General features: G+C 41.5%; 2 protein-coding genes across 2 annotated transcripts; both read left to right on the plus strand.

Moving 5' to 3' along the window:
• Positions 1–3,029: 3,029 nt before the first annotated feature.
• On the plus strand, positions 3,030–5,408 carry LOC110692100 (transcription factor bHLH84-like). Its single transcript, XM_021869083.1, has 5 exons — positions 3,030–3,809; positions 3,902–4,129; positions 4,224–4,289; positions 4,386–4,451; positions 4,767–5,408. Exons 1-5 carry the CDS (start codon positions 3,216–3,218, stop codon positions 4,857–4,859), a joined length of 1,047 nt encoding a protein of 348 aa, XP_021724775.1. The 5' UTR covers positions 3,030–3,215; the 3' UTR covers positions 4,860–5,408.
• Positions 5,409–7,562: 2,154 nt separating this feature from the next.
• LOC110692226 (transcription factor bHLH84-like) lies at positions 7,563–10,527 on the plus strand. The gene is made up of 5 exons (XM_021869223.1): positions 7,563–8,523; positions 8,847–9,104; positions 9,203–9,268; positions 9,939–10,004; positions 10,131–10,527. Exons 1-5 carry the CDS (start codon positions 8,005–8,007, stop codon positions 10,212–10,214), a joined length of 993 nt encoding a protein of 330 aa, XP_021724915.1. The 5' UTR covers positions 7,563–8,004; the 3' UTR covers positions 10,215–10,527.
• Positions 10,528–27,065: the final 16,538 nt, after the last annotated feature.

Raw genomic sequence — 27,065 nt, forward strand, 5'->3', positions numbered from 1 at the left:
TACTCGGCATGGCTCATTGATATCTAGAAGCCGATTGACGCATTTTGACATTTATCATAACTTTGATAATCTTTGTCTTTCTTACTACTTTTTTTTAAAAACCTTGTTTTTCTTACCACTAGTATCATATAAAACACAGTGTTAATGAGTAATAAGACAATTATTGGATTTATCTCATTATATAATATTGAAATAAAGATTTTACAATTTTTACAAATACATAATTAGGAATTAGATTGTTGTTATGATAAAAGCGTATTATGTTAATTATTATGGAAGGTATAGAGTATTATTTATAACCAACTCCGATCATTTTCAGTTCATATAGACAAACAAGTAAAAAGGGGAGAAAACATTGGTATTATACATTGACTCCTCTTACGCAAAAAGAAACGGATAATAGTCTTTGTTTTGCACAAAAGAAACTGTGGTTCACTATTTTATTTTTGGAGAAAATGTCAAAGAAAAGTGTCTAGTGGTTCTAAAATTATTAACAAAAATATCTAAACTTCTAGATAAAATTAGCCAGTAACATTTGTAAATAGTTACATTTGCATTTCCTATCTCTTCACCAATAGAAAAACATAAGTTTGCACAATTGCACTTTGCACCCTTGTGGACTTGTGGTAACACACTAACACTGGTAAGGCTTGCTAACTCCTACTCTGGCGACTCAAAATCAACCCTCATTGCGAGTGGCATAGAGAATGTTAGGATGCAATACTATTATACATTTGGATGAACAAAAAAATTAAACGAATTTAATACTGCTGGTTGCGAATAAACAAAAAATAACTTCAAATAAGTTTGGATAATTGACTTAAGACTATTAGCTCAATCGGATCGGGTGCACAAGAGATTCCTTGGTGTTAGGTACAAGTCAATTGTTGTACATGTTACCATAAATAATTAAAAGGTTAAAAAAAAAAAAAAATTACCTTGTGTTTATAAGCGTAACTAAGCATCGCAAGCTCATGTAATAATTTGTTTATTGAGATTGAAAAGCCACATGTTCACATGAGCTAACACACCCTTGAATATTAACCATTGTAAATTCTCCAAGAATTAAGTAAACGTGTTGCTGAAGAACTTTAGTTAGAAGATATTTCGTCATGTAAGATGTAGAGTTCCGAACTTGTTAAGACATAACAATACTCCGTACTATGCAACAGGTTAGTTGAAATTTCAAAGGTAACACACTAACACTGCATCAACCAAGTTAGAAATCCTATGATGATCGGAAAAAAATCTGTCACAGTGTAGTAGTGAATAAATTATATATGGAATTATTGATAGCAAGAATTACTAGTTGAAATAGTAAATCAGATCTTAAGTTCAATATTACTCTTGTTCAAATTGTTGTTCTAAGTAAGGATGGGGTTGCTTTAGTTCGTTTTTATTTCATTGTTGAAACTTTGTTCCAAATAAAATACTACTCCCTTCCGTCTTATAATATAGTTCCTGTTTATGTTTTTTCACAATATTTAAGAAATAAGAGGAGAAAGTGGATGAAGTATATTAATAAAAGTGAAAAGTATAATTATAGACAAAAGTTAGAGAGAAAAAGTGGAAAAAAGTACAAAGTATGTGCAAAATTCAAGGGTAATTTAGAAAGTACAATGAATAAAGTTAAAAAAATGAGAGTATAATGGTCTTTACATACTATCTAAAAATAAAAACAGGAACAATATTTTGGATTTTCAAAATAAGAAAACAGGAAGTATATTATGGAACGGAGGGAGTACAAATCAATAAAAATAACATTTTTATCCAATTATTGCCAAAAGTTCATTTAGTTTGACATTTTTTTTTTCCCTTTTAACTCGTGTGCAGTAATCAGTCAGTTTATGATATTGGCTTCTCTTGTCTTATTATAAAATCTGAATTATAATTATTCTTAATCATTTCTACCCTCTTTAACAATCATTACTGATATTATTTGTCAGCCTTTTTAATTTCCATATCCAATCAGAAAAAGCAAACTGGCCCAATCATTGTTTAAATTTTAGATTATCTGAACATTGTCTTATATGCCACCAATACTGCATCTTTCATTCTGTCAAAATGATATTATGTGCAATATATAAATGCATTACTAAACATTACATTCAATAATATTCAATACTATTCTCTAGCTATTAATATTTTTGATATCATAGATTGAATGAAAACGGATACAGATGTCAAGTACTCGCACCGAATGATATATGAACATAGGAAAAGGACATCCGAAAATGGACATGCGATTATTAGAGTTTAAGTAAAAAAAACCATAAAATCAACAAAGTGCGTGGTAGTTAATAATTACTTACCTGTCTTGATTAATCAGGCTAATATTCTCTATTAATGTTTTTGATATCATCGGTTGCATGGAAACGAATACAGATGTTAAGTACTCGCACCATATGAACATAGGAAAAGGACATTCAAAAATGGACATGGGGTTATTAGAGTTTAAGTCAAAATAAGTCCACAAAATCAACGAAGTGGTAGTTAATAATTACTTACCTGTCTTAATTTATCCAGCTAATAGATTTTGACAGTTAAAGTTTCTAATTTTGATGGACTTTTTTTTCATTTGTATGACTAGTTTTACTCTAGGAATAGTTTGTCCTGTTCAATTTGGTTATGAAGTTTCCTCTGATGTCCTGGTCCTTTGCTGAATTTTATTGTCATTAATAACTAAAAAGGTTTTCAAATGTCAATATATATTTGTCTAATAACATAATTAGTAGAGTTCAATTGTTTGCAATAAAATATAATTCCACGTCCTTGCAATTCGCAGGATAAAATTATCCCTTCTGCCTTGCTCCAAATCATAACCTTTTCGTTGATTGCAATCGTTTAGACTTTGTAATCACACGTATTCTAATATTTTATATTTTATAAGTATATGCTTTAGGCCTCTGAGCCATCAAAAGGGTTTCTTTAATTCTCTTAATCCTTAATTTAATCTACATTACAATGGTCTTCTAGTATGTAATGGCCTGCAATGGCCCCATTAATCATTTAGAGCCTAACTACACAACAAAAGTGTCGTTTTAGTATTAACGAAGTCAATCTGCAACTTGCTGCATTAGTTTTTGAGTATAAATGTCCTTCGATATCTTGGTTTCCTTCAAGCTCGAACAAAATCTAGCTTCTTCTAACATACTTCTAACACACTTAAGCTCAATTAAGTAAAAAAATAAAAATTAAAAAAAAACAATAAAACTATGATGATGGAGGGGGCAGAATGGAGCTCCTTTAACGGAATTTCTGTCAATGATGAGGCCAATTTTATGGCTCAGTTGTTTCCTAATTGTTCGCTTGAGCAAGAGCTAGAATCGTGTAGCTTGGCATTGTCATCCTCTTGCTACTCTGGTATGACAGAGGATGACAGGCTTGACAGCAGTTCATTTTTTAGTACCGACGATAAGAATTTTAATTCATATTGTTTGTCCCAAGGGAGTAACTATAGTGGTGGCAGCAGCAGTACTGTTGGCTACCCTTATCATGAAAACTTTTGCTTGAGCGAAACTCATCAAATTTTTGCAGCTAATGATAATAGCTGCCACTTTCCTGTTGATTTATGTCCATCTGCTTCGAAAAACTTTATCCAGCGCTTTCCAGGTAACCCGATGGAAAGAAGTGACAGCTTGAATTTGGAAATCAGCTGTGGTGGCAGTTTTGAAGATCAGCCAGAGTTTTCGGAAAATAAGAATTTACAGCTGAAACAAGAATATGAGATGTCAGAAGTCGAGCCAGCTTCTGAGGATAGAAGCAGTGGCTTGTTTGAGAGTGGAAAGAAAAGATCTCGAATTTCAGAGGTAAGATTGTTAAACTTTCATTATGAGCCTTTTGAAAGTGTTTATTATATTAAATTACAATGTCTGATCATGGTATTGCATTGTATGTTCAGAAAGGAAAGAGGAGTGTCAGGACAAAGAGGAATCAGAAAAATGGTTCTGATGACGAAGATAATGCTCCTGACTTTACTAAGCAGAACTCGAGTACTAGTTCAGAAGAGCTCGAGGAATGCAACGGGTCTCAGGAGTTGGGTTCAAAAGAGACTGCAACTGTCAAAATGAATGGTAAAACAAGAGCGAGCAGGGGAGCTGCAACTGATCCTCAAAGTCTCTACGCAAGGGTAAGTGTTAACAGTTTACATATCAATAACAATGCATATCGCCCTATTGGTTAATCATTGATTATTGATTAAACTTATTTTCGCTATATTGCAGAAAAGAAGAGAGAGGATTAATGAACGATTAAGAATCTTGCAGAACCTTGTTCCTAATGGAACGAAGGTGAGAACACTTCGATTTTAGCATATCTTATTTTTTACTATATTCTAAGTCTTTATCAAGAAATGAAAATCTTAAGGATCTGATTTTGGTTGACAGGTTGACATAAGCACAATGCTTGAAGAAGCTGTCCATTATGTCAAATTTTTGCAGCTTCAAATCAAGGTAAAAGGGATATGATGACATCCTTAATGTTTGAATTTTAAGAACAGAAAAACGCGTCATGGTTCATTTCAAAAAATGACTTCATCCAAGACAATAATATTCTACATATCATTTAAAAATATATATAATGAAGTCAAACAGATGGCAAACCTTATTTTTAATGTTTGTGCAAAGATACGCTAGTCACAAATATTTTAAAGAGTAGTTTATAATTGAGTCCCTTACAATATTGAAAAAACATACAATGATCAAAATGCAATAATGTAATATTATATTAATTGGTACTAATTTCTTTCTCTCTTTGATTTCTTGCAGCTATTGAGTTCTGACGAGATGTGGATGTATGCGCCTCTTGCATACAACGGAGTGGACTTTGGTCTTGATTCAAAGATCAGCGCGCAGCTATGATGTACCTAAAAATCTATGGCTCATGTAACTTCATAACACATGATACCAACACTAATAATAACTAAGCCCTTGTTATCTTATCAGTAAACTAAGTTACAAAGGCAAACATTTTTTGCTGAAACCTGTAAGAAAGTTCAAGTGACAGTTTACATTTGATCTAGACTGACATGGATTACCAATTTGTGTCCGTTGATTTTTGCATAATGGACCTTGTTCGAAATACATTGTTTCTTAATGACTTGTTTTGATCACATTGGTTTTATTCTTGTTCTACTGATGGACTCGTCGTTGCTTGGTGTGGGTGATCATGTAATTTGTAAATAAATATGATTGAACGATTAGAACTTTGCTCTTAAAGACAATGACTATAGAGTTACTTTGGGGAGATATATAGAATATTGACAATGTTTCTACAGCTATATGTACTATAGTAGCAACTAGCAAGGCTGTCTATCTGGCTTGGAATCTGTAGCAAAGTTGCATTCGAGAAATATGAGAATGGACAAAATTTCTGATACAAATGCTAAATTGCAAGCTGTTTCTGTTTGGTTTAAAGAATCTTAATTCCTGGTATCTTTAGGTGCACATTTCATCCAAAGTATAGCTCATTACATAAACAGAGAAGCTACTTACAAAAGAAAAAAAAAATAGTGTAAAATAAACTCTTTTAAGTTCCTAAAATTGATGCTCAGTAGTTCTGTAGCTGTCAATGAAATGGTAGCTGTAAAATACATTTCAAAAAGAATTTATAGCAAAAATCAGCAAATTGGAGCCAACACGACCAGCTGCCAAGTTGAGTCTGTTAGGGGAGGAACTCATTTAACCCCAACTTTGATGGCTGACACAGGTGGTCATAGGAGTGCAATAACTGTCTTCTCAACTTGCAAACACCACCCATCATGACTGTGTCAACGGACACAAGTGTCTGCAATGGGCAGGTTTACCATAGTCGTTGCCTCAAATGCACCACACCTATGTCAGATGACATATAACAGAGGTGTGGAACCTTCATCATTATTGGTTTCTTAGATCAATTCCAACCTACAATGCCGTTGCAGTTGACATGGGTGCCTGCCAGTGGTGAAGAACTCCGCCTTCTCCCATGCTCTATCTTGAACAGGGCTGCTGCCATGGCCATGTTAATAAAATTATAAGCTCAAGTGCACAACAGCGCATGGCAGCCTTATTTACTCCTACAAAATCCATATTTTCTGTGGATTTTTTCCAGCAAATGACTGCACGGCCCTGAAATATCTTGCAATCAATATACTGCCGTACAATTTTCTTCCTCGTGTTTGTCTACAAACCATTGATCAGAAAGCACTATATCAGTGTATTGGCAGTCACAAATACATTATGGGAAGGATAATCTCTTCTTGCTGGGCTTGGTCTGGTTATCGGATATTCAATCAAACCCGTGACATTGTTTCTCCTACCTATCATATTTTTTAATCATGCTTAACACAATCGAAGCAGGTACATCAAGATCGACTCTCACTTTGTCAACAAGCGTATATTCACATTCAATAACTAGCTGATGTTTTACTAAATGTCTTTCAAGTAATTAATACAATTTATTTAAAGTCAATCTAAACATGATTTCCTCTACACATACTAGAGTTCATGTACAAAAAACTTAATTGGTATGTATGAAATTGTGTAAACAGTTTTACTAAAAAACATACATATGCGTATTATTACTTAGAATGTAGAGAAGGTTAGAGTCTTCATTATGTTTGGACTGTTAAAAAAAACCTTTCGCGACTAGTCTTTCCTAAATAAGGGATGTAACAGATCACCTTGAACAATGTAACAAGTATTTTATTACAAAGATATATAAGTCCCTCCTGCATAAGTATCACCTTCATCAAATCACAAATTATTCTAAGACAAACTGATCACAAAGAAAAATAATAGATGGATCAGACAAAAGTTCTCTGGTGAATTTTTAATACGGTGCATGAACTAGTACAAGTACATAATCTGGTTGCCAAGTCACATATGATCTTGTTCCTCTCGAAAAATCCCTATAACTGTCTAGGGAGATAGTATACGAAATACGATCATTAGCTAACAGACGCAGTTGTTGATCAGGGGATATTGTGTAAACAAGTCATCAATCAACAAGCACTAATCCAAAATAATATAATTATTAACAAAAATACAGAACATTGAAGAAGACATTACTAATCAAAAAATGGCGTAAGCAGATATTTGTCTGTATCAAAGTATATTCTCTAAATTATATTATATATATTTAAATTTTATAATAAGGTCTCATTTGTAGCTTGAAAGATCTTAATCTTAGTCTATTTTATTTTTCATAAGAACATAGAGAACTCATTGCACGTCCTTGCAAGTTGCTAAGAGGTGGATTCTTTCTCTAACCCCCCATCCAAAAAAATTATTCTTTTTCTTTTTATTATTCTAAAAAGCAATTAATTGTCTGGTACTACCAATTATATAACTCGTACTACATACATTCTCTATCAATCATTGGATTGTATTTGTAACCATTTCTCCATCCTTGTTCATTCTAATGTTTTTCTAGCCCCGGTACATTCTTTGATCCGTCCGAAACTAATAGTCACATATACTGATTTAGCATTTACTTTTCATTTACACACACATTGGCATCGTTCATGATGAGGGAGTGAATAGAAAAAACGCGACTATAATAAAGGATTTCTTATTTGTAAAAGTGTTGTCTGTTATTACAAAAGGTTGGGACAATGTGGAAACTAATTCTGAATGGACGTGTTATTATTATTTTATGACTACCAACCGGAATAGTTAACTTCCTGCTATTAGCTGTCATGGGTCCCATCGTAGTAGACTCGTGTTGCTGATGTACATGGATAATGACATTAATATTTGTTAATCTTCTCAACAACTAATCATTTAGTTAAACAGAAAACAGTTTATGGAAAGGTCAATTTTATTCTCTACTTCTTTGTTCTGTTAATTGACATAATATATAAACTAAAACATGATCATCTCATCCATCCTCATCCACATTATTAACTAGCTTATAAGCTTCGAAAAAAATAAAAATCGAAACCTAAATAACAGTATAACAACAAACACAGCAGCATTCTCCTTCTCCTCCTGCAATACTTCGATTCTACTAATAACTCGAGACGGTATGGAAGGAGGAGAATGGAGCAATTTCAATGCTGCTGTGTGTGTCAACGAAGAGGCTGATTTTATGGCTCAATTGTTTCCTAATCCTAACGACGTAAATCTCAATTACAGCCATCATCATCATTACCACATTATTGCTAATAATAATAACAATAATAATAATAATAACAATGCAGAAGGTGGTTCATCTTATTATTCTTCTGATTCCACCTCTAACTCTCAAAATATGTACCGTTATTCGCAAGAGAGTAGTTATAATAGGAGCAGTCATGATCATGAGGTTCATTATCACAATTATTTTGGTGATAATAATCATCATCATCAACAACAATTAGCAGCCGCGGCTAGTAATGCATCCTCGTTGCCTATTGAGTTTCTCCAGTGTCATATGGGTGATCATGACAATGGCGCGATCAATGATGCAGACGTCGATGAAGATCAGTCTCAGTTGGATCCTGCTGCTGAGGATAAAATTTGTGATTCCTCTTACAATTCTAAGAAAAGAGGCAGAGTTTTAGAGGTAAGCAAATTTCTTACGTTCTCTTTTGGTTACATTCAGATTACTAGTTTATTTACGTCTCAAAATAAAATGTCACGACTCTATTTTTGTTCGTCTCAAAATAATAGACCACTTTATTTATGGTGTACATTAAATTTTGAATTTACATTACACCATTTATTAGAATCCTGGAGAAAAAGACTACGATAGCATGGTAATGTAAGACAGTAATTGTATTCTAAGTCAATTCCTTACAAAAGTTCGCAAATCAAATGCGGCTTATCATTTAGTTACAGAGGGAGTACAATATTTCGGGTGATTGATAGTATTATTGAAAAATGCAGGGTGTTCAAAAGGGAAAAAGGAGTGTAAGGGTGAAAAGAAGTCAGAGTCTATCGGCCTTAGGAGGCGATGATGATGAGAAGGAAAACGATGGAATAGCGGTGAATAGACAGAGCTCAAGCAGTGGTAGTTTAGAGGATGATTGCAGCTCTAAGGGAACTACGACGACGACGACAACGACAACGACTGTTCTTAATTCCAATGGTAAAACAAGAGCCAGCAGAGGGTCTGCTACTGATCCTCAAAGTCTATATGCAAGGGTAAATCACCTATCTATAATTTTTACCACAATTTGTTCTTAAAATTCTATTTTTTTTGGCAATGTACATGAACTAAATTGATTCTTTTTATGAAGCAGAAAAGGAGAGAAAGAATTAATGAGAGATTGAAAATCTTGCAAAGTCTTGTGCCCAATGGAACTAAGGTAAAAACACAAGGATGAATATTGTGTTTATTTGTTTTAAAATATTTGTTTTTCTCTTTTGTTTCAAAATTTGAGATTAATCTATTTGAAACATATTTATCTCTATTGGCATTACATATTACATATAGGGTGACGATTTTTACTACACAATATTTTATCCATATCTTTGAAATTGTACTTACATATCATGCTCGTAATTGCATTTGTATTTATATATTATAAGAAAAAACAGTCTTGTTATACGTTTCACAGGTGTTTTAAAAATATCAAATTTCATACATGATCAACAATATACATTGAGAAACATGGACAAGTCAAACCAACATTAAAAAAAATAGAGGAAATACTACTTTTTATATGGAGTAACAAGACATGTCAATATCGTAACAGAAAATGTGACAATTACATTCAACCAACGTACATTATTGTTCAACTTTAGGCTTTTGTTTAAAAAAAAAAATCATAATATCATTTTCCAATCATAACTTGCCATAATATACTTGCAATATTAAAAGGAGTATTTGACTTTTTTTTTTATTTTTTTTTTGACAAGAGAGTATTTGACTAATTTATCATGCGGCATAGTAGCATATTCGTTGAACTATATTTTATTGAATAATTTGGTTAAGGAATGTTCATAAAGTCAACTAATTGTTTACATGATATGTAGGTTGATATCAGCACCATGCTTGAGGAAGCTGTGCAGTATGTCAAGTTTTTGCAACTTCAAATCAAGGTAAAAATATTACAAAAATTATACTTGTGCATTAAATAAAGTTATTATCGCGTCTTTAAAAATTTGTTATTTTGCAATTATATGATTTAGATTAAATATTAACCATAATTCACGTAATTTTTGCAGCTACTAAGCTCTGATGAGCATTGGATGTATGCACCAATTGCTTACAATGGAATGAACATCGGGCTCAATTTCCAGTTTAAATAACCTTCCTAGATGATCTAATTAAAATCGCGACAAAAATGTTCCCTTGCAAATTTTGTTCAAGATATACGAAGTATACAATCTCACATGTAATTAAGTAAAACTTTATACTCCTATACAAAGTTTTCTTCCCATTATGTTGGGTAGGGAAACATAACAAATCTCATAATTTGTTTCATTCATTCTTGTAATCCTTTGTTTTATGATTTTTTGTTACTCCATACTATTAAAAAAAATAATAAATAAAAAAAAAAAAAAGAATATGAAAATTTATTGTCTACATATTTGGGTCAATGACAAATTATTAGATTTAGTCATGTATGCTAAATATACATGAAACCATCGACAAATTATTGACATCAAAGCCTTTTTTTTTAAGGTGCACAATTATTAGATAGAAATAAGCTTTTTGAAATTGTCGTCATATACACAATTAACCCATCGACAAAGATCAACTTTAAAAGTTCTTTAAGGTTTTTTTTGGTGCACAATAGTTGGATGGAAAGAAGCCGTTAGGCCCTCATTGTTTGAATGATGCAATAATTGACTAACAGTTTATTGAAACTAAACTTCACATTGCACGAAGATGAACCCAATCCAAGGTTATATTTGTTTGATGGAAATCATCTTTTTGAAAAATCATTTTTCAAATGAGTGGTCGATTGAAATATGACTACCATAATGTTTTAATAATTATACAGTTTGATTGACGGACTTATTTTTCTCAAGTGATAAAGTATACTTCGTATATCTTTACTTCTGGTATAAAATAGTATCATTAACATTTTTTTTTTATTTATCCAATTTTTAGTTTCATTTATGTAATTATAATTTGTCGAAGGAAAATTTTTTATGTATTAAAATTTTTAAAAATTATATTTGCATTGTAGATATTAAAATATTAATTGAGTCTCTACTATAATGTGAAAAAAATGAACCGATAATATTGTTTTATCATTAAAATACTATGATAATTATATCTCAAATGACCACTACTATTAAAACATCCTTCTAATTTTCTTATGAAAAGAGTTTTCCTTTGTTTTTTTTGGTTATAGGAAGAATTATGAAGAAAAAGAAAATTAAAATGCAAGTAAAAGGGAGGGTCCTTGAGTTCTGGTAATGTAAGTAAAAGGGAGGGTCCTTGAGTTCTTGTATTTTAATAAAATTAAAATGAAGAACTCAAGTTGAAGAAATATCACTTTTACTCTCCCTCAGAACTTACAGAGATATATACAAAGTAGCTGATGAATACTCTTGACATGCTGATGATGGCCATTGATTATTCCGGGCTTTCGTCTTCTGCCAAGCGACTCCAAGGCTACTCTTTGAATGGTGCTGCTAACCGGACATATGCTAGTTTATTATCATTGCTTAAGCTTTTCTTTTGGTTTTTCTGTTTGCTGGAATGTATTAATTCCACTAGCTCACTGCTTGCAAATTTTGTTGTTTAAAGGCATTAAAGCCTACTGTCAAAAAAAAAAAAAAAAAAAAAAAAAAAAAAAAATAGAGGCATTAAAGCATTATGGGTGCTCCTTTTGTCTGTATGACACTACTACTGTATTATCCTAGATTCCTACTTCCTAGTTGTTCTCCTTTCCTGTTTAAGTAATACTGAAAAACATTTTAAAGGCCCTAAATCAAACATTGAATCTGCCATTAGCCACTAGATGCGCTTTATTTCTCAGTATTTGTAGACTTAATTGTGTCTGTACAACCACATGCAATTAATAAAACATTCACCCTCGCATGTTTAAACATCATATCTCAGGTACCTGTCTCAGTAAAAGTTTTTTATTCATCTTGAATCGCTGCATTCCAACTTGAATCCCCTAAACACCATTGAGGACAATGACGATTAAGGATGAGGCAAGGTGTCACGGTCCGAGTGATTCAACACCAGATCGTGCAACGCGCTCTCGTCTTTTGGCGACAAGGGCGCAAGCCTAAAGCAAGGAGGTTCGTGAGCACACAGCAACACGGACCTACGGTGTCTCAAGAGGGCACACGAGAACAACGAGTGCGGAGTCGGGGCTTGTGACGGCCGATACTTCGAAGCGGGCACAAGCGGAACCGACGAAAATGAGGACGTCTCTAGGGTCTCTTGGTTTGGTGGGGGATGCTTTAAAACAAGGCAAGCACAATATCTATAAAGGCTTAAACAACACACAAGTCTTAAAGCAATAACAACGGGGTAGAGAGCTTTGATTGAATAACCATTCGCTCCCTAAAGAGCTTTATATTGCATTAGTAGAGAATTACAAGTGAACGTTGAAATGACAGTAACACAATAATTCTCCCTAGGGTCTAGAAAAATAAAAAGAAAGACTAAAGAGACATTACATAAGGAAAATATAAGGAAAATAAAGAAGAATACATAACAAAGAGGTTGGATTCTAACATCCTCCCCCACTTAAGTCGTCGACGTCCTCGTCGACTTACAAAATCTACACTAAGATCTTAGCAGCTTCAGTCTTCTGTTGTAGGGGCGGCTCTTGTCCTGGTTCTGATGTTGGCACGGTAGCTGCGTTGCGGTTGCTGTCGTCGGGATCTGGATGGTAGGGTTTTAGACGACTAACGTGGAAGACGAGGTGAATCCTCATCCACGCAGGCGGTTCTACCTTGTATGCGTTCTTCCCAATCCGTTTAGTGATGCGGATGGGGCCTTCATATTTCCGAATGAGGCGACGATCTCTCCCTCTGAGAAACTTCAGCTGTTCTGGTAAGACCTTCACCATCACCATGTCCCCAATAGCAAAATCAACTGGCCTTCTGTTTTGATCAGCCCATTTCTTCATCCGGCGCGATGCTCGCTCTAGGTAGGCTTTTGCAATGTCGGTGTTTTGCTTCCACTCTCTTGTAAAATCTCGAGCCTGAGCACTCTTACCGCCCTCCCAGTCAGCCACTGTGTGCGGGAGGAGAGGTTGTTGACCCATGACCAACTCAAAGGGGCTTTTGTTGGAAGAAGAACTCTTTTGAGCGTTGAAGCAAAGTTGTGCGACGTCCAAGAGTCTCACCCAATCTTTCTGGTTGGCACTCACAAAGTGACGTAAGTATTCCTCGAGAAGCCCATTGAATCTCTCTGTCTGCCCATCAGATTGATGGTGGTGGCTTGACGACATGTTGAGGTCAGACCCCATCATTTGGAATAGCTCAAACCAGAATATGCTCGTGAATCTGGTATCCCTGTCGCTTACTATGCTCTTTGGCAATCCCCAGTACTTCACAATATGCTTAAAGAAGAGAGATGTCGTTTCTTCTGCTCCGCAAGCCTTCTGCAAGGGTACAAACGTTGCGTATTTTGAGAACCTGTCTATCACCACCATGATAGAAGAGAACTGGCCAACCTTCGGGAGGCCACTAATGAAGTCCATCGACACACTCTCCCACGGTCGAGTTGGTACAGGAAGAGGTTCAAGGAGGCCCCCGGGCTTCTGTCTGTCAACCTTGTCTTGCTGGCACACAAGGCAGGTTTTGGTGTAGCTCATCACATCTTCCTTCATTCCTGGCCAGTAGTACCCCATCGCGAGTAGACTGAGGGTTCTCTGCCAACCAGGATGTCCCGCCCACAGCGTATCATGGCATTCCTTCAACAACATTTTCCTCAATCCCCCTACTTTGGGGATGAACAGCTTTGTACCTTTGGTGAAGATGAGGCCATCTTCCAACCAAAAGCGTCTAGTCTTCCCTTCTTCAATCATCCTTGTTACGGTTTTTGTCATCGGATCTGATTAGGGGATTTTTCCCCACCAATCACCATCTGACAAGTGGACCAATCAGGTTCCGCCATGTGTCCGTCACATGGGCCAATAGGAGCCTGCCACGTGTCAAGCAATGATCCGTCCACTATGGACCAATTACGACATGACACGTGTCCTTCCCATAACACCTGGGATAACCGGTCACCTAGGCCCAACTTCCGAGGGAAGCCCAATCAGCCCAAGGTTAACCTAAACCTAGACTGACACGTTTCCCGAGGTTATAAATACCTCCCTTAATCCTCATTAAGAGAGATTACACGCTAAAAAGCAGATTACACACATTAAACACTCTCACCTAGAGAGACCCAATCACTTTAATTTCCGCATTAATAACTCCTTAATCAAGTACTAACTTGACCGTCGGAGGCGGATCTCCAATCATCCGGAGCATCCGTTTGTTTTGCAGGTACAGGCGTCCGGTTCCAGTCTCGGAATTGTAACTCTCCCGCAGGACATCAGAAAACCCCGAAACATTTGGCGCCGTCTGTGGGGAGAGTACTTCTGAGATGGCATCTGTTTCGGGGTTTTCTGATGTCCTGCGGGAGAGTTACAATTCCGAGACTGGAACCGGACGCCTGTACCTGCAAAACAACGGAGACTCCTGATGGTGGGAGCTCCGCCTCCAACGGTCAAGTTAGTACTTGTTTGAGGAGTAATTAATGCGGAAATTAAAGTGATTGGGTCTCTCTAGGTGAGAGTGTTTAATTGCTTGATCCCCTTTAATGAGGATTAATTAAGTATTTATAGTCTTTGAGAAGCGTGCCAATCCCAGGTTTAGGTTAACCTTGGGCTGATTGGGCTTCCCTCGGAAGTTGGGCCTGGGTGGCCGGTTTCTCCATTAGGCATGGAGTATGCCACGTGTCATGACATAATAGGTCCAAGGTGGACAAATAAGCGGATGCCACGTGGCAAGCCCTGACAGTTCCAACTGGGGGACACTTGGCAGGACCTGATTGGCCCACGTGGCGCATTCCGATTGGTGGGAGCAAAATCCCCTAATCATTTGCCCCTCACAGGTGGCACGTGACTGGTCACATGTTACCTGTGACAGGTGTCGCACTGTAACAGGCGACGGCCTGCTACAGGTGTCACTCGGCGAAAGGCCGAGAGATTCTCCCGCCCAAATTATGAATTCTGGAAGTGACCCTTCGCCTTCTCACTTCGCCTATATAAGGGAGTGTTGACTTCAGTCATTTTCACACTTGAGAACTTTTTGAGAGAACATTCGGACCCCTGAACTTGCTCTGACAATTTGGACCCTTTCTGCCTACCGCCTGTTCTGACAAGCCGACTGCACAGGATTTTCAGAACTCCATCAACGTCACTCGTTCAGGTAACCGTCGTTCTCTTACTCTTAATTTTCTCTTTATTTTATTCTTTTTTGAAATGGCACCACGGAAGCACACGACACGACCTAGGTTAGTGATCAGCCGGTCACCGGGGACGGCTGAATCTAGGACTAGGAGTGCCGCCTGCCCTTTTCCGGACCCATCTTTGCCCTTTATACAAAGTCCGACTGTATCTGTGTCTATGCAGAGCATGATGGCCAGAACAAAAAAGACTGCCAGTATCTCAAATTCAGACGGCTCCTCCCGCAGGGTGCCGATTAGTGAAACATCTGACCAGGCGCCAGATGTGGAAGTGAAACAAAGCGGCTTGAAAGCCGGCTGTTCTGAGGGAGGAATCAAAGTGACCCCTTCCCATTTCACAGTTGACAATTCTTCATTCTCTCCTGCTCCTTTTAAAGGAGAGGAGGCGGGCCCCTCCGGGAGAGGGGAGGAGTCGTCCTCTTCGGACTCGTCAGAGGACGATTCTGAGTCTAGCTCTTCTGGCCATGCTTCTCTGGACACAGAAGAGAAAAACAATCGCCTGCAAGAGGCGAGGCTTTCTCACGCAGTTGAGAAGGGGGACAATTGGGCGGAGCCATCCGCCTCTTACCGAGAGCAAAATACCCCCTACTACTGCACGGTACCTTGGGGCCGGATCACAGCCATGCAAGAGAAAGTGGAGAGCTTTATCGCAAACCACACAATTGGCCCCGGCTTTTTAGTGTTCGTGCCGGATCCAGAAGACACAGTCGTCTGGCCGGCTGGTACCAGTTATGATAGCGCCTGCTTTGGCTGCTACGAGGCGGCTATCAAGGCTGGGCTGCGCTTCCCATTACATCCGGCTGTTCAGCGGATCTTGGATGGGTATGAGTTGGGGTTATGGCAGTTAGCCCCGAACTCCTAGGTCAACGTACTCGGCTATGTGGCCGGGTGAGAACTGCACGGGGTGGAGCCGAGATTCGAGGCTTTCGCCCACATGAACTACCTCAGCTGGACCCCTAAGGTAGGCGGTACCGGCTGGTATCAATTGACGAGCCACAGGGGCTACCTCATGACGAGAGGTAAAGCAAACAAATGGAAGGACTGGCGGTGCACCTTCTTCATCATTGAGAGTTCAGACACAAATCTGAACAAGCGCTTCAACAGGTGGAACAGGAATCCGCCCCTTCTTGCAGGCGGCCGTAGCATGCCGCCTGTTCCCCCCAAGGCTAAGAAAAAGATCCTAGATAAAGGACTCTTTAAAGTAGAGTCGAAGGTGAACTCTACTTCAGGGGTACGAGAGCAAGTACCCCTGCACTGCGTCCCGAGCTTCAAATGGCTCTACGACGAGTACTTTTTGGCCGCCTGTGGCCTCAGCAGTCGGTGCTCATGAGGTAGCCGGCCTGTCGAATACTCTGTTGTTCCATTCATTTCTTGTTATGACTTATTAACTTTGCTATTTTTTTTTTGCAGCAGACGCCATGAGCAAAATTACCGCCTCCAAGACTGCGGCGGCCATGTTGCGGGCCTCCATCATGCAACAAGCTTCAACCGACTCCCCCAAGAAGGGGGCACCCTTGGTGGGCTTCGAACCTTTCACCCTCTTTTTGGAGTTGTGTTTATGCATATACTGACTTTTTTCTTCTTTTTTAGACGGCCGCTCCAAGAGCTTCTTCTTCCCAACAGCCGGACCCCAAGGCCCGGAGGACGACTGTTGCGAGCTCTCCTGGTTCTGCCAGGAAACATGCGGCGGCTGAGAAACAGCCGGCCACTTTTTCTAAAACTCCAGCTGGGCCGCCTAGAAGTATGAAGTTGTCCTTGTAAATTTTTAGACTTGCTCCCTTTTTTACTAGGTCTAATCCGTTTGTTTATGCTTGATGCAGTCGGCCCTCAGGAGCCTGACTTGGTAGAGGTGGCCAAGTCTATGATCAAGGTCGTCCCTCCAGCTGAAAGGGAGGCGGTCCGGGGTGTCGGCACCCTTGACCTAGACGGGATTGCAGGGGTCCTTGCTGAGGTATACTTAGCATATTTTTGAGTATTTGAATTCCAGGACGCCTGTTTTCTTTTTTGTTTGGAAACTGACGCCTGTTCCCCTTTTTACTTAGGCCCTGCTCCGAGTGAACGGCCTTCGCAAGCCGCTTGACCGGAAGAACAAAGAGGTAAAGGCTGCAAAAGCTATGGCCGCCTCTGACTGTGATAAGGCAATGTTTCAAATTTCCCAAAATGAAGTTCTGACCATTGATATTCTTTATTGTCAGGCGCAGGCTACCGCCGCTATTCGGGCTCAGTTAGAGGCGGCCTAGAAGAGGAATGGCGAGCTGGAGGCGACCATCAACAACCTCAAGGCCGAGCTGAGACCTCTTCGCCGCAAGATGTCCTCATACGAAGCCTTGGAGAAATCCTTGGCCAACGTAAAGGAACGCCTGGTGACCCAGGAGAAGAGTCTTACTCAGGAGCTCTCGGAAAAGGCCGAGCAAGAAAAGAAAGAGCTGGTCCGGGAGATGATGGAAGACTCTGCTCAAATCCAGCGCATGACTTGGGGCCGCCTCTTCCCCAATGCCGACTTTGCCTCCTGGGAAAAAACGTACCGCCAGTGTTCTGATAGATATAATCAAGAGATCCTAGCACTGCTGAGGAAGAAGCGTTGGAGGAGACAGGTACGAATAGTTAGTCACGCCGCCTATGCCCCTGGACGACTGGTTGTCTGTTTCCAGGATAGACGATCAGTCGGCCATTTATCCAATCGGTATTCTAACCATTTTAAAGACTGGATCCCCTTTAGGCAGGCGGCCCTGTCATTTGTAAAATTTACCAAGTAGGAAAGTGGTTTGACCAAGTAAACATGATTGTTACCTAGTTGCCAAGTAACTGAGTAGTAGAGGTATCAAGCGGTTGGTACCGGTTGTTCCCCTTTATTCGCCAATGTTTGTTGGCTTTTAACTCAGGTTGTTAACCTAGCAGGAGTAGTGGTTGAGAGCCCCTGTTTGCTGAAAACAGGCGGACGACTCATACCTTTTAGGCTCCATACTAAGTTTGAGGGAGTGACTAAAGTAAACATAGGAGTTACTTAGTCTCCGTCACACTGTAGCTTGAGTAGTAAAGGCACCAGGCGGCGGAGGCCGGCTGAACCTTTTGATTCGCCAATGTTTGTTGGCTATTAACCCGAGTGGTTACCTAGTAGGAATAGGGGTTTGAGTGCCCCTGTTTTCCAAAAAACAGGCGGTCTACTCAAACCTTTTAGGTTCCATACTAAGTTTGAGGGAGTGACTATGAGTTAACGTTGGTGTTACTCAGTCGTCGTCACTCTTGCTTGAGAAGTAGAGGTACCAGGCGGCGGAGGCCGGCTAGACCCCTTGACTCGCCAATGTGTGTTGGCTATTAACTCAAGAGGTACCCCCTGCATTTGTCCCAAGTAATACAGGCGGTCATCTGACTCAGATGTCAACTCCTACCACCGGTTTGGTTAGTGATACAGTTATCCTTGTCTCAAAAACGGCTACGTGGTTGCCCTTGGGGGCAGTTGTATAGGTGCCGTGTAATTAGTTTATAGAGCAATGTTCCACCCAAAAGGGAGCTGCTCTCTGCGACGAATTTCATCTGGGGGGATGCCGCCGGACGCCTGCTATGATGTTGGGACAGGTCGTATTAGTTTTGAAGATTTGATCAGTTGGCTTGGCGCCTGGTCTGATCATTTGGCCTGTGGTCTTGGTTAGTTCTTGGTGAACGTAGGTGCTAAGTAAAAGGAGGGTAGCCGCCTGTTAGGCACAGGGTCGGCCAGGCCCTAATCTTTTTTAGCTAAGTATAAGGGGGGTGGCTGTGTGTTTGGAACCAGTCGGCCCTCTTCTATGGAGAGTAGCCGACTATATGTCCAGACGACATGCCCTTATGGTGAGTAAAATACTCGATGGAGAGTAGCCGACTGTAAACGTACAGGCGGCATCTCCCTCTGAAGATAGAGTAAAATACTCGATGGAGAGTAACCGACTGTAAAGGTACAGGCGGCATGTCCCTCTGAAAGAGTAAAATATTCAATGGAGAGTAGCCGACTGTAAAGGTACAGGCGGCATGCCCCTCTGAAGAGAGTAAAATTCTCAATGGAGAGTAGCCGACTGTAAAGGTACAGACGGCATGCCCCCCTTAAGTAAGAATAAAAATTAAACATGGAGAGTAGCCGACTATTTGTTAGTAGGCGTGCCCCTCTTAGTACAAAATTGAATATTAAGTGCAAACTTTTATTAAGTAGCCCTTGATTATTATCATTCAAAAGAAATATTTCTTAAGATTATCTTCATTCCAAGTTCGAGGCAACGGTTGTCCGTCTGGTGTTTCCAGCCGGTAGGTACCGTCCCTGACCTCTTCACAGATTCGGTAGGGTCCTTCCCAGTTGGGAGTTAGTTTGCCAGACTCATTAGCCCTACCAACTGCTTCCATTTTTCTAAGTACAAATTCCCCACTTTGAGTGGACGCCTGTGTACTTTTTTGTTGTATGATCTAGTCATTCTCAGGCGGTAAATTTCATGGCGCAAGACAGCATTGCCCCTCCTTTCAGGAAGTGAGTCTAATGCCAGGCGCATGGCTTCCCAGTTTGCCTCTTCGTCATATAGCATTACTCGAAGAGTCGGCTCGTAGTGTTCTATTGGAAGAACAGCTTCCGCACCATAAGTTAGGAGGAATGGAGTTTCTCCAGTCGCCCCTTTTTCAGTCGTCCTAATGGCCCAGAGAACATGTGGTAATTCATCCGCCCATAGGCCGCCTGCTCGTTCAATCTTTTTCTTGAGACCGTCTGAGATGATTTTATTAAAGGCTTCTACCTGGCCGTTTGCTTGTGGACGGCCGACAGATGCAAAGTAGTGTGCAATTCCTTGGTCACCCAACCAGCTTTTGAGAACAGGCGTCTCAAATTGGGGACCATTATCAAAAACCATAGACATGGGAACCCCGAACCGAGTGATGACATTTTTCCAAATGAATGAAATTACATCCTTCGTCTTGATTCCCTTTACAGCCTCCGCCTCTACCCATTTAGTGAAGTAGTCGACGACAACAAGTATGTACCTCCTTCCGCCTGTAGCAGGCGTATATGGACCCAGAATGTCCATGCCCCACTTAGCAAACGGTAGTGGGCTATGAATGGTAGTGAGGTCAGTAGCCGGACGGTGAATTAGTTTGCCAAACCTTTGGCACTTGTCACACTTTTTCACCATCACCATCGCATCTGCTTCTAAGGTAGGCCAAAAGTAGCCCTGCCGCCTTGCCCGTTGAGCAAGCGTCCTACCGCCTATATGGGAAGCACAGTAACCAGAGTGAAGATCGTCTAGTATCTCTCGTCCCATTTCTGGAGTAACACACTTTAAGAAGGGTTGAAGGTACCCCCTTTTGTGAAGTTCTCCCTTTATTATTTCAAAACTGGTTGCTCTTTTTTTCAGTGCTGCCGCCTATTGATGATCATCCGGCAGGGTACCATTTGTCAGATATGCCCGGATTGGATCCATCCAGGTTGAGCTTCTGTCTAGGATTGCAATAGGTTCTTCCTCAATTCTTCTCCTAACCATTACTTCCCAAAAAACAGTTCGAGGAGTATCACAGGAGGCGGATGATGCTAATTTTGAAAGTGCATCCGCCTGGTTGTTTTCTGATCTCGGAACTTGGATCAGATGGAAATCCTCAAGGGAGCCGACTGCTAGTCGGACCGCCTGTAAATACTTGATCATGGCCGGATGGGTTGCTACGTATTCGCCATTGTATTGACTCACTATCAATTGTGAATCGGAACAGGCGTCTATTTTTCTTGCTCCTGCCTCCTTGCACATGCGGATTCCGGCTAGTAAAGCTTCATATTCTGCCTCATTGTTTGAGGCCTGAAAACTGAAGCGTAGAGCATACTCGTACCTGTCGCCCTCTGGCGACTGACATATGACGCCTGCTCCACAACCATTTGAAGTAGAGCTTCCATCCACATATACCTTCCAAACTTGGTTTGTAACTTGAGAGTCCGGAGGACGAGTCATCTCAACAATAAAGTCAGCAAAGGCTTGCCCCTTCACTGCTTTTCTAGGCTCGAAAGTAACTTCGAGGCTCTGTATTTCTATGGCCCATTTGATCATTCGGCCTGACGACTCCATGATGGTCAGTGGCCGCTTGATAGGTTGGTCTGTATACACGACGACTGCATGTGCCAAAAAGTAGGGCTTCAATTTTTTAACAGCCATGAAGAGTGCAAGACCAAATTTCTCCACTAAGGGATACCTCAACTCGGCATTTTTCAGTACATGACTGACAAAGTAGACCGGGAGCTGACAGCCGTCTCTTTCAGCAAGGAGAACAGCGCTTAACACATGATCAGAGACGGCCAGGTACATGTAGAGTACTTCTTTGGGTTAAGGGCTGACCAGCCTCGGCAAGGAATGCAAGTGAACTTTCAATTTTTGGAAGGCCGCCTCAGCATCCGGCCCCCATTCAAACCTTGCCTTTTTCTTAATTGCCTGGAAAAAGTATAGGCATTTGTCTCTTGATCGGCTTAGAAATCTTCCCAAGGCCGCCAGACAACCTGTTAACTTCTGAACCTCTCGGATGGTACGAGGCGACTACATGTCAATGACCGCCTGCACCTTCTCAGGGTTCGCCTCTATTCCTCTCTGATTGATAAGGAATCCGAGAAATTTCCCAGAATCAACTCCAAAGACACATTTCTTGGGATTGAGCATGACATGGTGCCGCCTGAGTGTGGCGAAAGTTTCTCGGAGGTCCGACAGATGATCTCCCTGAAGTTTAGATTTGACAATCATATCATCAATATATGCCTCGACATTTTTTCCAATTTGATCAAAGAACACAGTGTTTATCATTCGCTGGAAAGTGGCCGGGGCATTCTTAAGACCAAACGGCATGACCGTGTAACAGTATAACCCTTGATCAGTGACGAAGGTCGTCTTCTCCTGATCTTTCTTCCATAAAGGAATTTGATGGAAACCAGAGTAGGCGTCCATAAAGCTCATCAAAGCATGGCCGGCTGTTGAGTCAACCAGGTTATCAATTTTAGGCAGAGGGTAACTGTCTTTGGGGCAAGCCTTGTTTAAGTCTGTGTAGTCTACACACATTCGCCAGGTGCCATTCGGCTTTTTAACAAGCACCACATTTGCAACCCAGTCTGGGAAGTAACATTGCCGAATGAACCCTACGTCAAGTAATTTTTTAACTTCGGCGGCTGCCGCCTGACTTCTTTCTTCGCCATGGTTCCGCTTCTTCTGCCGTACCGGCTTCTTTTTCGGATCCACGGCCAGGTTATGTACCGCCAGATTAGGACTAATGCCAGGCATTTCATGGACTTCGAATGCAAAGATGTCCTTGTATTCTTTCAATAGTTTGTGAAAGTCGTCACCCAGGACTCTCAGAGCAGTCGTCCCAACTTTGACTGTTCGCTCAGGACGTGAATTGTCTAAGATCAAGTCCGTATGCTCACCAGCCGGCTGAGGGCGGAATTCATCTGACCGCTTCTCTGCCAATGATTGCTATTTTCTGTCTTTTCGTGCGGCCCCTGTCTGGGATGCCTTTCTCTTCTTGCCGCCTGCTTCTTGAACAGGCGCACTCTCCTAGACTATTGTCAAGGTCTATTTTTCCACCACTCGACCCAGTGGCCATAACAGTGGGCTTGACATCCGAGAGATAGCACTCTCGGGCCATCCTCTGATCTCCCCTTAGGGACCCGACTATTCCATTATCCCTCTCAAACTTGAGCAACATAAGAGATGGGATTATAACAGCCTTGGAAAGGGTTGGTCGTCCCAGAATCATGTTGTAGGCCGAGAGTTCTTCTACTACCAGGAACCGGACTACCATGTGTCGTCCTTCTCCTTTTTCGCCCAGGCGGATGGGTAAATCCACTCGTCCCACTGGGTGGACGACTCCTCCTCCAAACCCTACTAAAGGGTGGGATGTCGGATGTATGCAATCAGTCTGATATTTTAGTTTCGACAGACATTTGCTACTGATGAGATCTGAGGAGCTTCCGGTATCTATGAGGATTCAGCCAAATCTCTGGTTGGCCACTTTACATTCAATAACGATAGGGTCGTCATGCGTCCCTCTTACCCCTCCTAGATCTTCTTCAGTGATGACAATCTCAGGAAATGAATATTTGGAGGGTCGTTCTTGGTGAACGGAATTTACATCTAACCGTCTGGTATTGTCTTTGTTGCCCCTAATAGTGGGGCCGCCTCCTGAGAAGCCGCCTGCAATGGTGTAGACGGCTGCATCATCCGTATCGGAGCTGTCGGCCTGTTGATTCTTTTTGGTCGACTGCTTTTTTGAGGAAGTGTTCCCCGTAGATTTCTTGACATAAGTGTCAAGATCACCTTGCTCAGTCAGGCGGTCCAGATACCGCATGAGACTGATGCATTCATTGGTGTGATGACCAACATCTTCATGATAATCACAGAATTTTTCTTGGTTCCGATTGGTTGCAGAACCCTTCATGGGGACCGGCTTCTTAATTGAGATCCGTCCCTTGATTTCCTTTAAGATAAATTGGCTATCCTTGTTAAACACATACTTTGGGGAGTATGGTTTGAATTCTTTTTTCTTCTTCTGGGACGACTGTTTAGAGGAATCAGTTGCCCAGACCTCTTTTCTCTTCTCGTCTTTGTTTGACGACTGCTTCTGTCGTCTTTCTCTTTTGTCGGACCTTTTCCCGTCTGACTGTTTTACCGTACTACAAAGATCAGTCGCCTGTATATAAGCTTCCGCTTCAATCAAGGCCTCTTGAAAAGTCGCCACCCTCTTTCGGACCAAATCAAATTTGAAGGTCGACCCGTCTTTGAGACCTCTGAAAAAGTCAGTATAGGCTACTTCATCCGGTAACCCTCGAATCTGTATTCTCATCAGGTTAAACCGCCTGATGTAAGAACGAAGCCCCTCCTTCTCGCCCTGCTGAATTGTTCCTAAATCAAGGGTCGTCTTCTTCGCAGGGATGTTCATGGAGAAGTTGGAGGTGAATAAGTAAGCAAGCGTCTTGAAGTTATTTACACAACCAGTCGGCAGGTTGCCGAACCATTGTTGTGCGATTCCTTTGAGAGTCGCTGGGAAACACTTGCACCAAGTGGGATCATCCAACCCTTGAAGATACATCAGGTTGGTGAATGCCATCAGATGGTCTTCTGGGTTAGTAGTGCCGTCATAGGCGCCTAGTAATACATTTTTCACTTTGGTCGGCTGAGCGGCTTCAGTAATTTCCCTGGAGAAGGCCGACGGCTGTTCACCAAGTCTAAGCAACCGTAGCTGCCAGTCCATAGGTTGGACATTTTTTGCTGCATGTCCACCAAACGGAGGTGGCTGTAAAAAATACTGTTGTTGCGGTACAAACGGTAAGTTTGGTACCTCCTGGTCTCTATGAAAGCCGGAGTGACGGGAGGTGCCGCCTGACTGACTCTCATGATACGACTGAGTATGCCTCATCGAGGTATTTCGCAGACTGTCTTGGAAGTTTGAAGTAGAGGCCGACTCTGACAATCGGTCACTCTTCTTCTGCTCTAGCAGTAGCCGAGCGTCTGGGTATGTTTTCCTCGACCCGTCCGCCTGAATATGACGAACAGGTTTCCTATTTCCTGGAGTAGGAAAACGGTATTTTGTGAAATCAAGGGCAGGTGGCTCCCACTTCCTAGATTTAGGATGAAGGGTCGCCTCTTGCCCTTGAACTGGTTTCCTCTTCAGTGAAGTGGAGGGTTTCTTAGCCGACTGCTCCTTGTCCAGAGCAGGCGACTTCTTGTTGATCAACTCTTGAATTTCTCCCTTGAAGTCCCTCATGAAGGTCATGAGTTCGTTCCTTGTGATGGGAGCAGACCCATTAGTCGGCTGCTGCCGAACAGGCGGTGCGCCTGCTGGCTCGCTTCCAGTTTGAAGATGTTCCCGTTCCCTCCTTTCGGTATGACGGGTACGTCGGGCCCTTAGGGTCCCGTCTGAAGCTGTGTGAGCTTCAACTTCAAATTCATTCTCAGTATCGTGGGCCGACTGAACTAGAGGGTCGTCCAGGGGACGTCTCTCTCCAGGAGTCGGTACAAACGTGGATGCTGATTTGGGGATTTTGCTCCCACCAATCGGAATACGCCACGTGGGCCAATCAGGTCCTGCCAAGTGTCCCCCAGTTGGAACTGTCAGGGCTTGCCACGTGGCACCCGCTTATTTGTCCACCTTGGACCTATTATGTCATGACACGTGGCATACTCCATGCCTAATGGAGAAACCGGCCACCCAGGCCCAAAGGGAAGCCCAATCAGCCCAAGGTTAACCTAAACCTAGGATTGGCACGCTTCTCAAAGACTATAAATACTTAATTAATCCTCATTAAAGGGGATCAAGCAATTAAACACTCTCACCTAGAGAGACCCAATAACTTTAATTTCCGCATTAATTACTCCTCAAACAAGTACTAACTTGACCGTTGGAGGCGGAGCTCCCACCACCAGGAGTCTCCGTTGTTTTGCAGGTACAGGCGTCCGGTTCCAGTCTCGGAATTGTAACTCTCCCGCAGGACATCAGAAAACCCTGAAACATTTGGCGCCGTATGTGGGGAGAGTACTTCTGAGATGGCAACCAAGTCTGTACCGACTCCTGAAGAGAGGCGTCCCCTAGACGACCCTCAAGTTCAGTCGGACCATGATACTGAGAATGAATTTGAAGTTGAAGCTCACACAGCTTCAGACGGGACCCTAAGGGCCCGACGTACCCGTCATACTGAAAGGAGGGAACGGGAACATCTTCAAACTGGAAGCAAGCCAGCAGGCGCACCGCCTGTTCGGCAGCAGCCGACTGATGGGTCTGCTCCCATCACAAGGAACGAACTCATGACCTTCATGAGGGACTTCAAGGGAAAAATTCAAGAGTTGATCAAACAGAAGCCGCCTGCTCTGGACAAGGAGCAGTCGGCTAAGAAACCCTCCACTTCACAGAAGAGGAAGCCAGTTCAAGGGCGAGAGGCGACTCCTCATCCTAAATCTAGGAAGCGGGAGCCGACTGCCCTTGATTTCACAAAATACCGTTTTCCTACTCCAGGAAATAGGAAACCTGTTCGTCATATTCAGGCGGACGGGTCGAGGAAATCATACACAGACGCTCGGCTACTGCTAAAGCAGAAGAAGAGTGACCGATTGTCAGAGTCGGCCTCTACTTCAAACTTCCAAGACAGTCTGCGAAATACCTCAATGAGGCATACGCAGTCGTATCATGAGAGTCAGTCAGGCGGCACCTCCCGTCAGTCCGGCTTTCATAGAGACCAGGCGGTACCAAACTTACCGTTTGTACCGCAACAACAGTATTTTTTACAGCCACCTCCGTTTGGTGGACATGCAGCAAAAAATGTCCAACCTATGGACTGGCAGCTACGGTTGCTTAGACTTGGTGAACAGCCGTCGGCCTTCTCCAAGGAAATTACTGAAGCCGCTCAGCCGGCCAAAGTGAAAAATGTATTAGTAGGCGCCTATGACGGCACTACTAACCCAGAAGACCATCTGATGGCATTCACCAACCTGATGTACCTTCAAGGGTTGGATGATCCCACCTGGTGCAAGTGTTTCCCAGCGACTCTCAAAGGAATCGCACAACAATGGTTCGGCAACCTGCCGACTGGTTGTGTAAATAACTTCAGCACGCTTGCTTACTTATTCACCTCCAACTTCGCCATGAACATCCCTGCGAAGAAGACGACCCTTGATTTAGGAACAATTCAGCAGGGCGAGAAGGAGGGGCTTCGTTCTTACATCAGGCGGTTTAACCTGATGAGAATACAGATTCAAGGG

The sequence above is a fragment of the Chenopodium quinoa genome, unplaced genomic scaffold (genome assembly GCF_001683475.1).
Source record: "Chenopodium quinoa cultivar QQ74 unplaced genomic scaffold, ASM168347v1, whole genome shotgun sequence".
Classification (NCBI taxonomy): domain Eukaryota; kingdom Viridiplantae; phylum Streptophyta; class Magnoliopsida; order Caryophyllales; family Amaranthaceae; genus Chenopodium; species Chenopodium quinoa.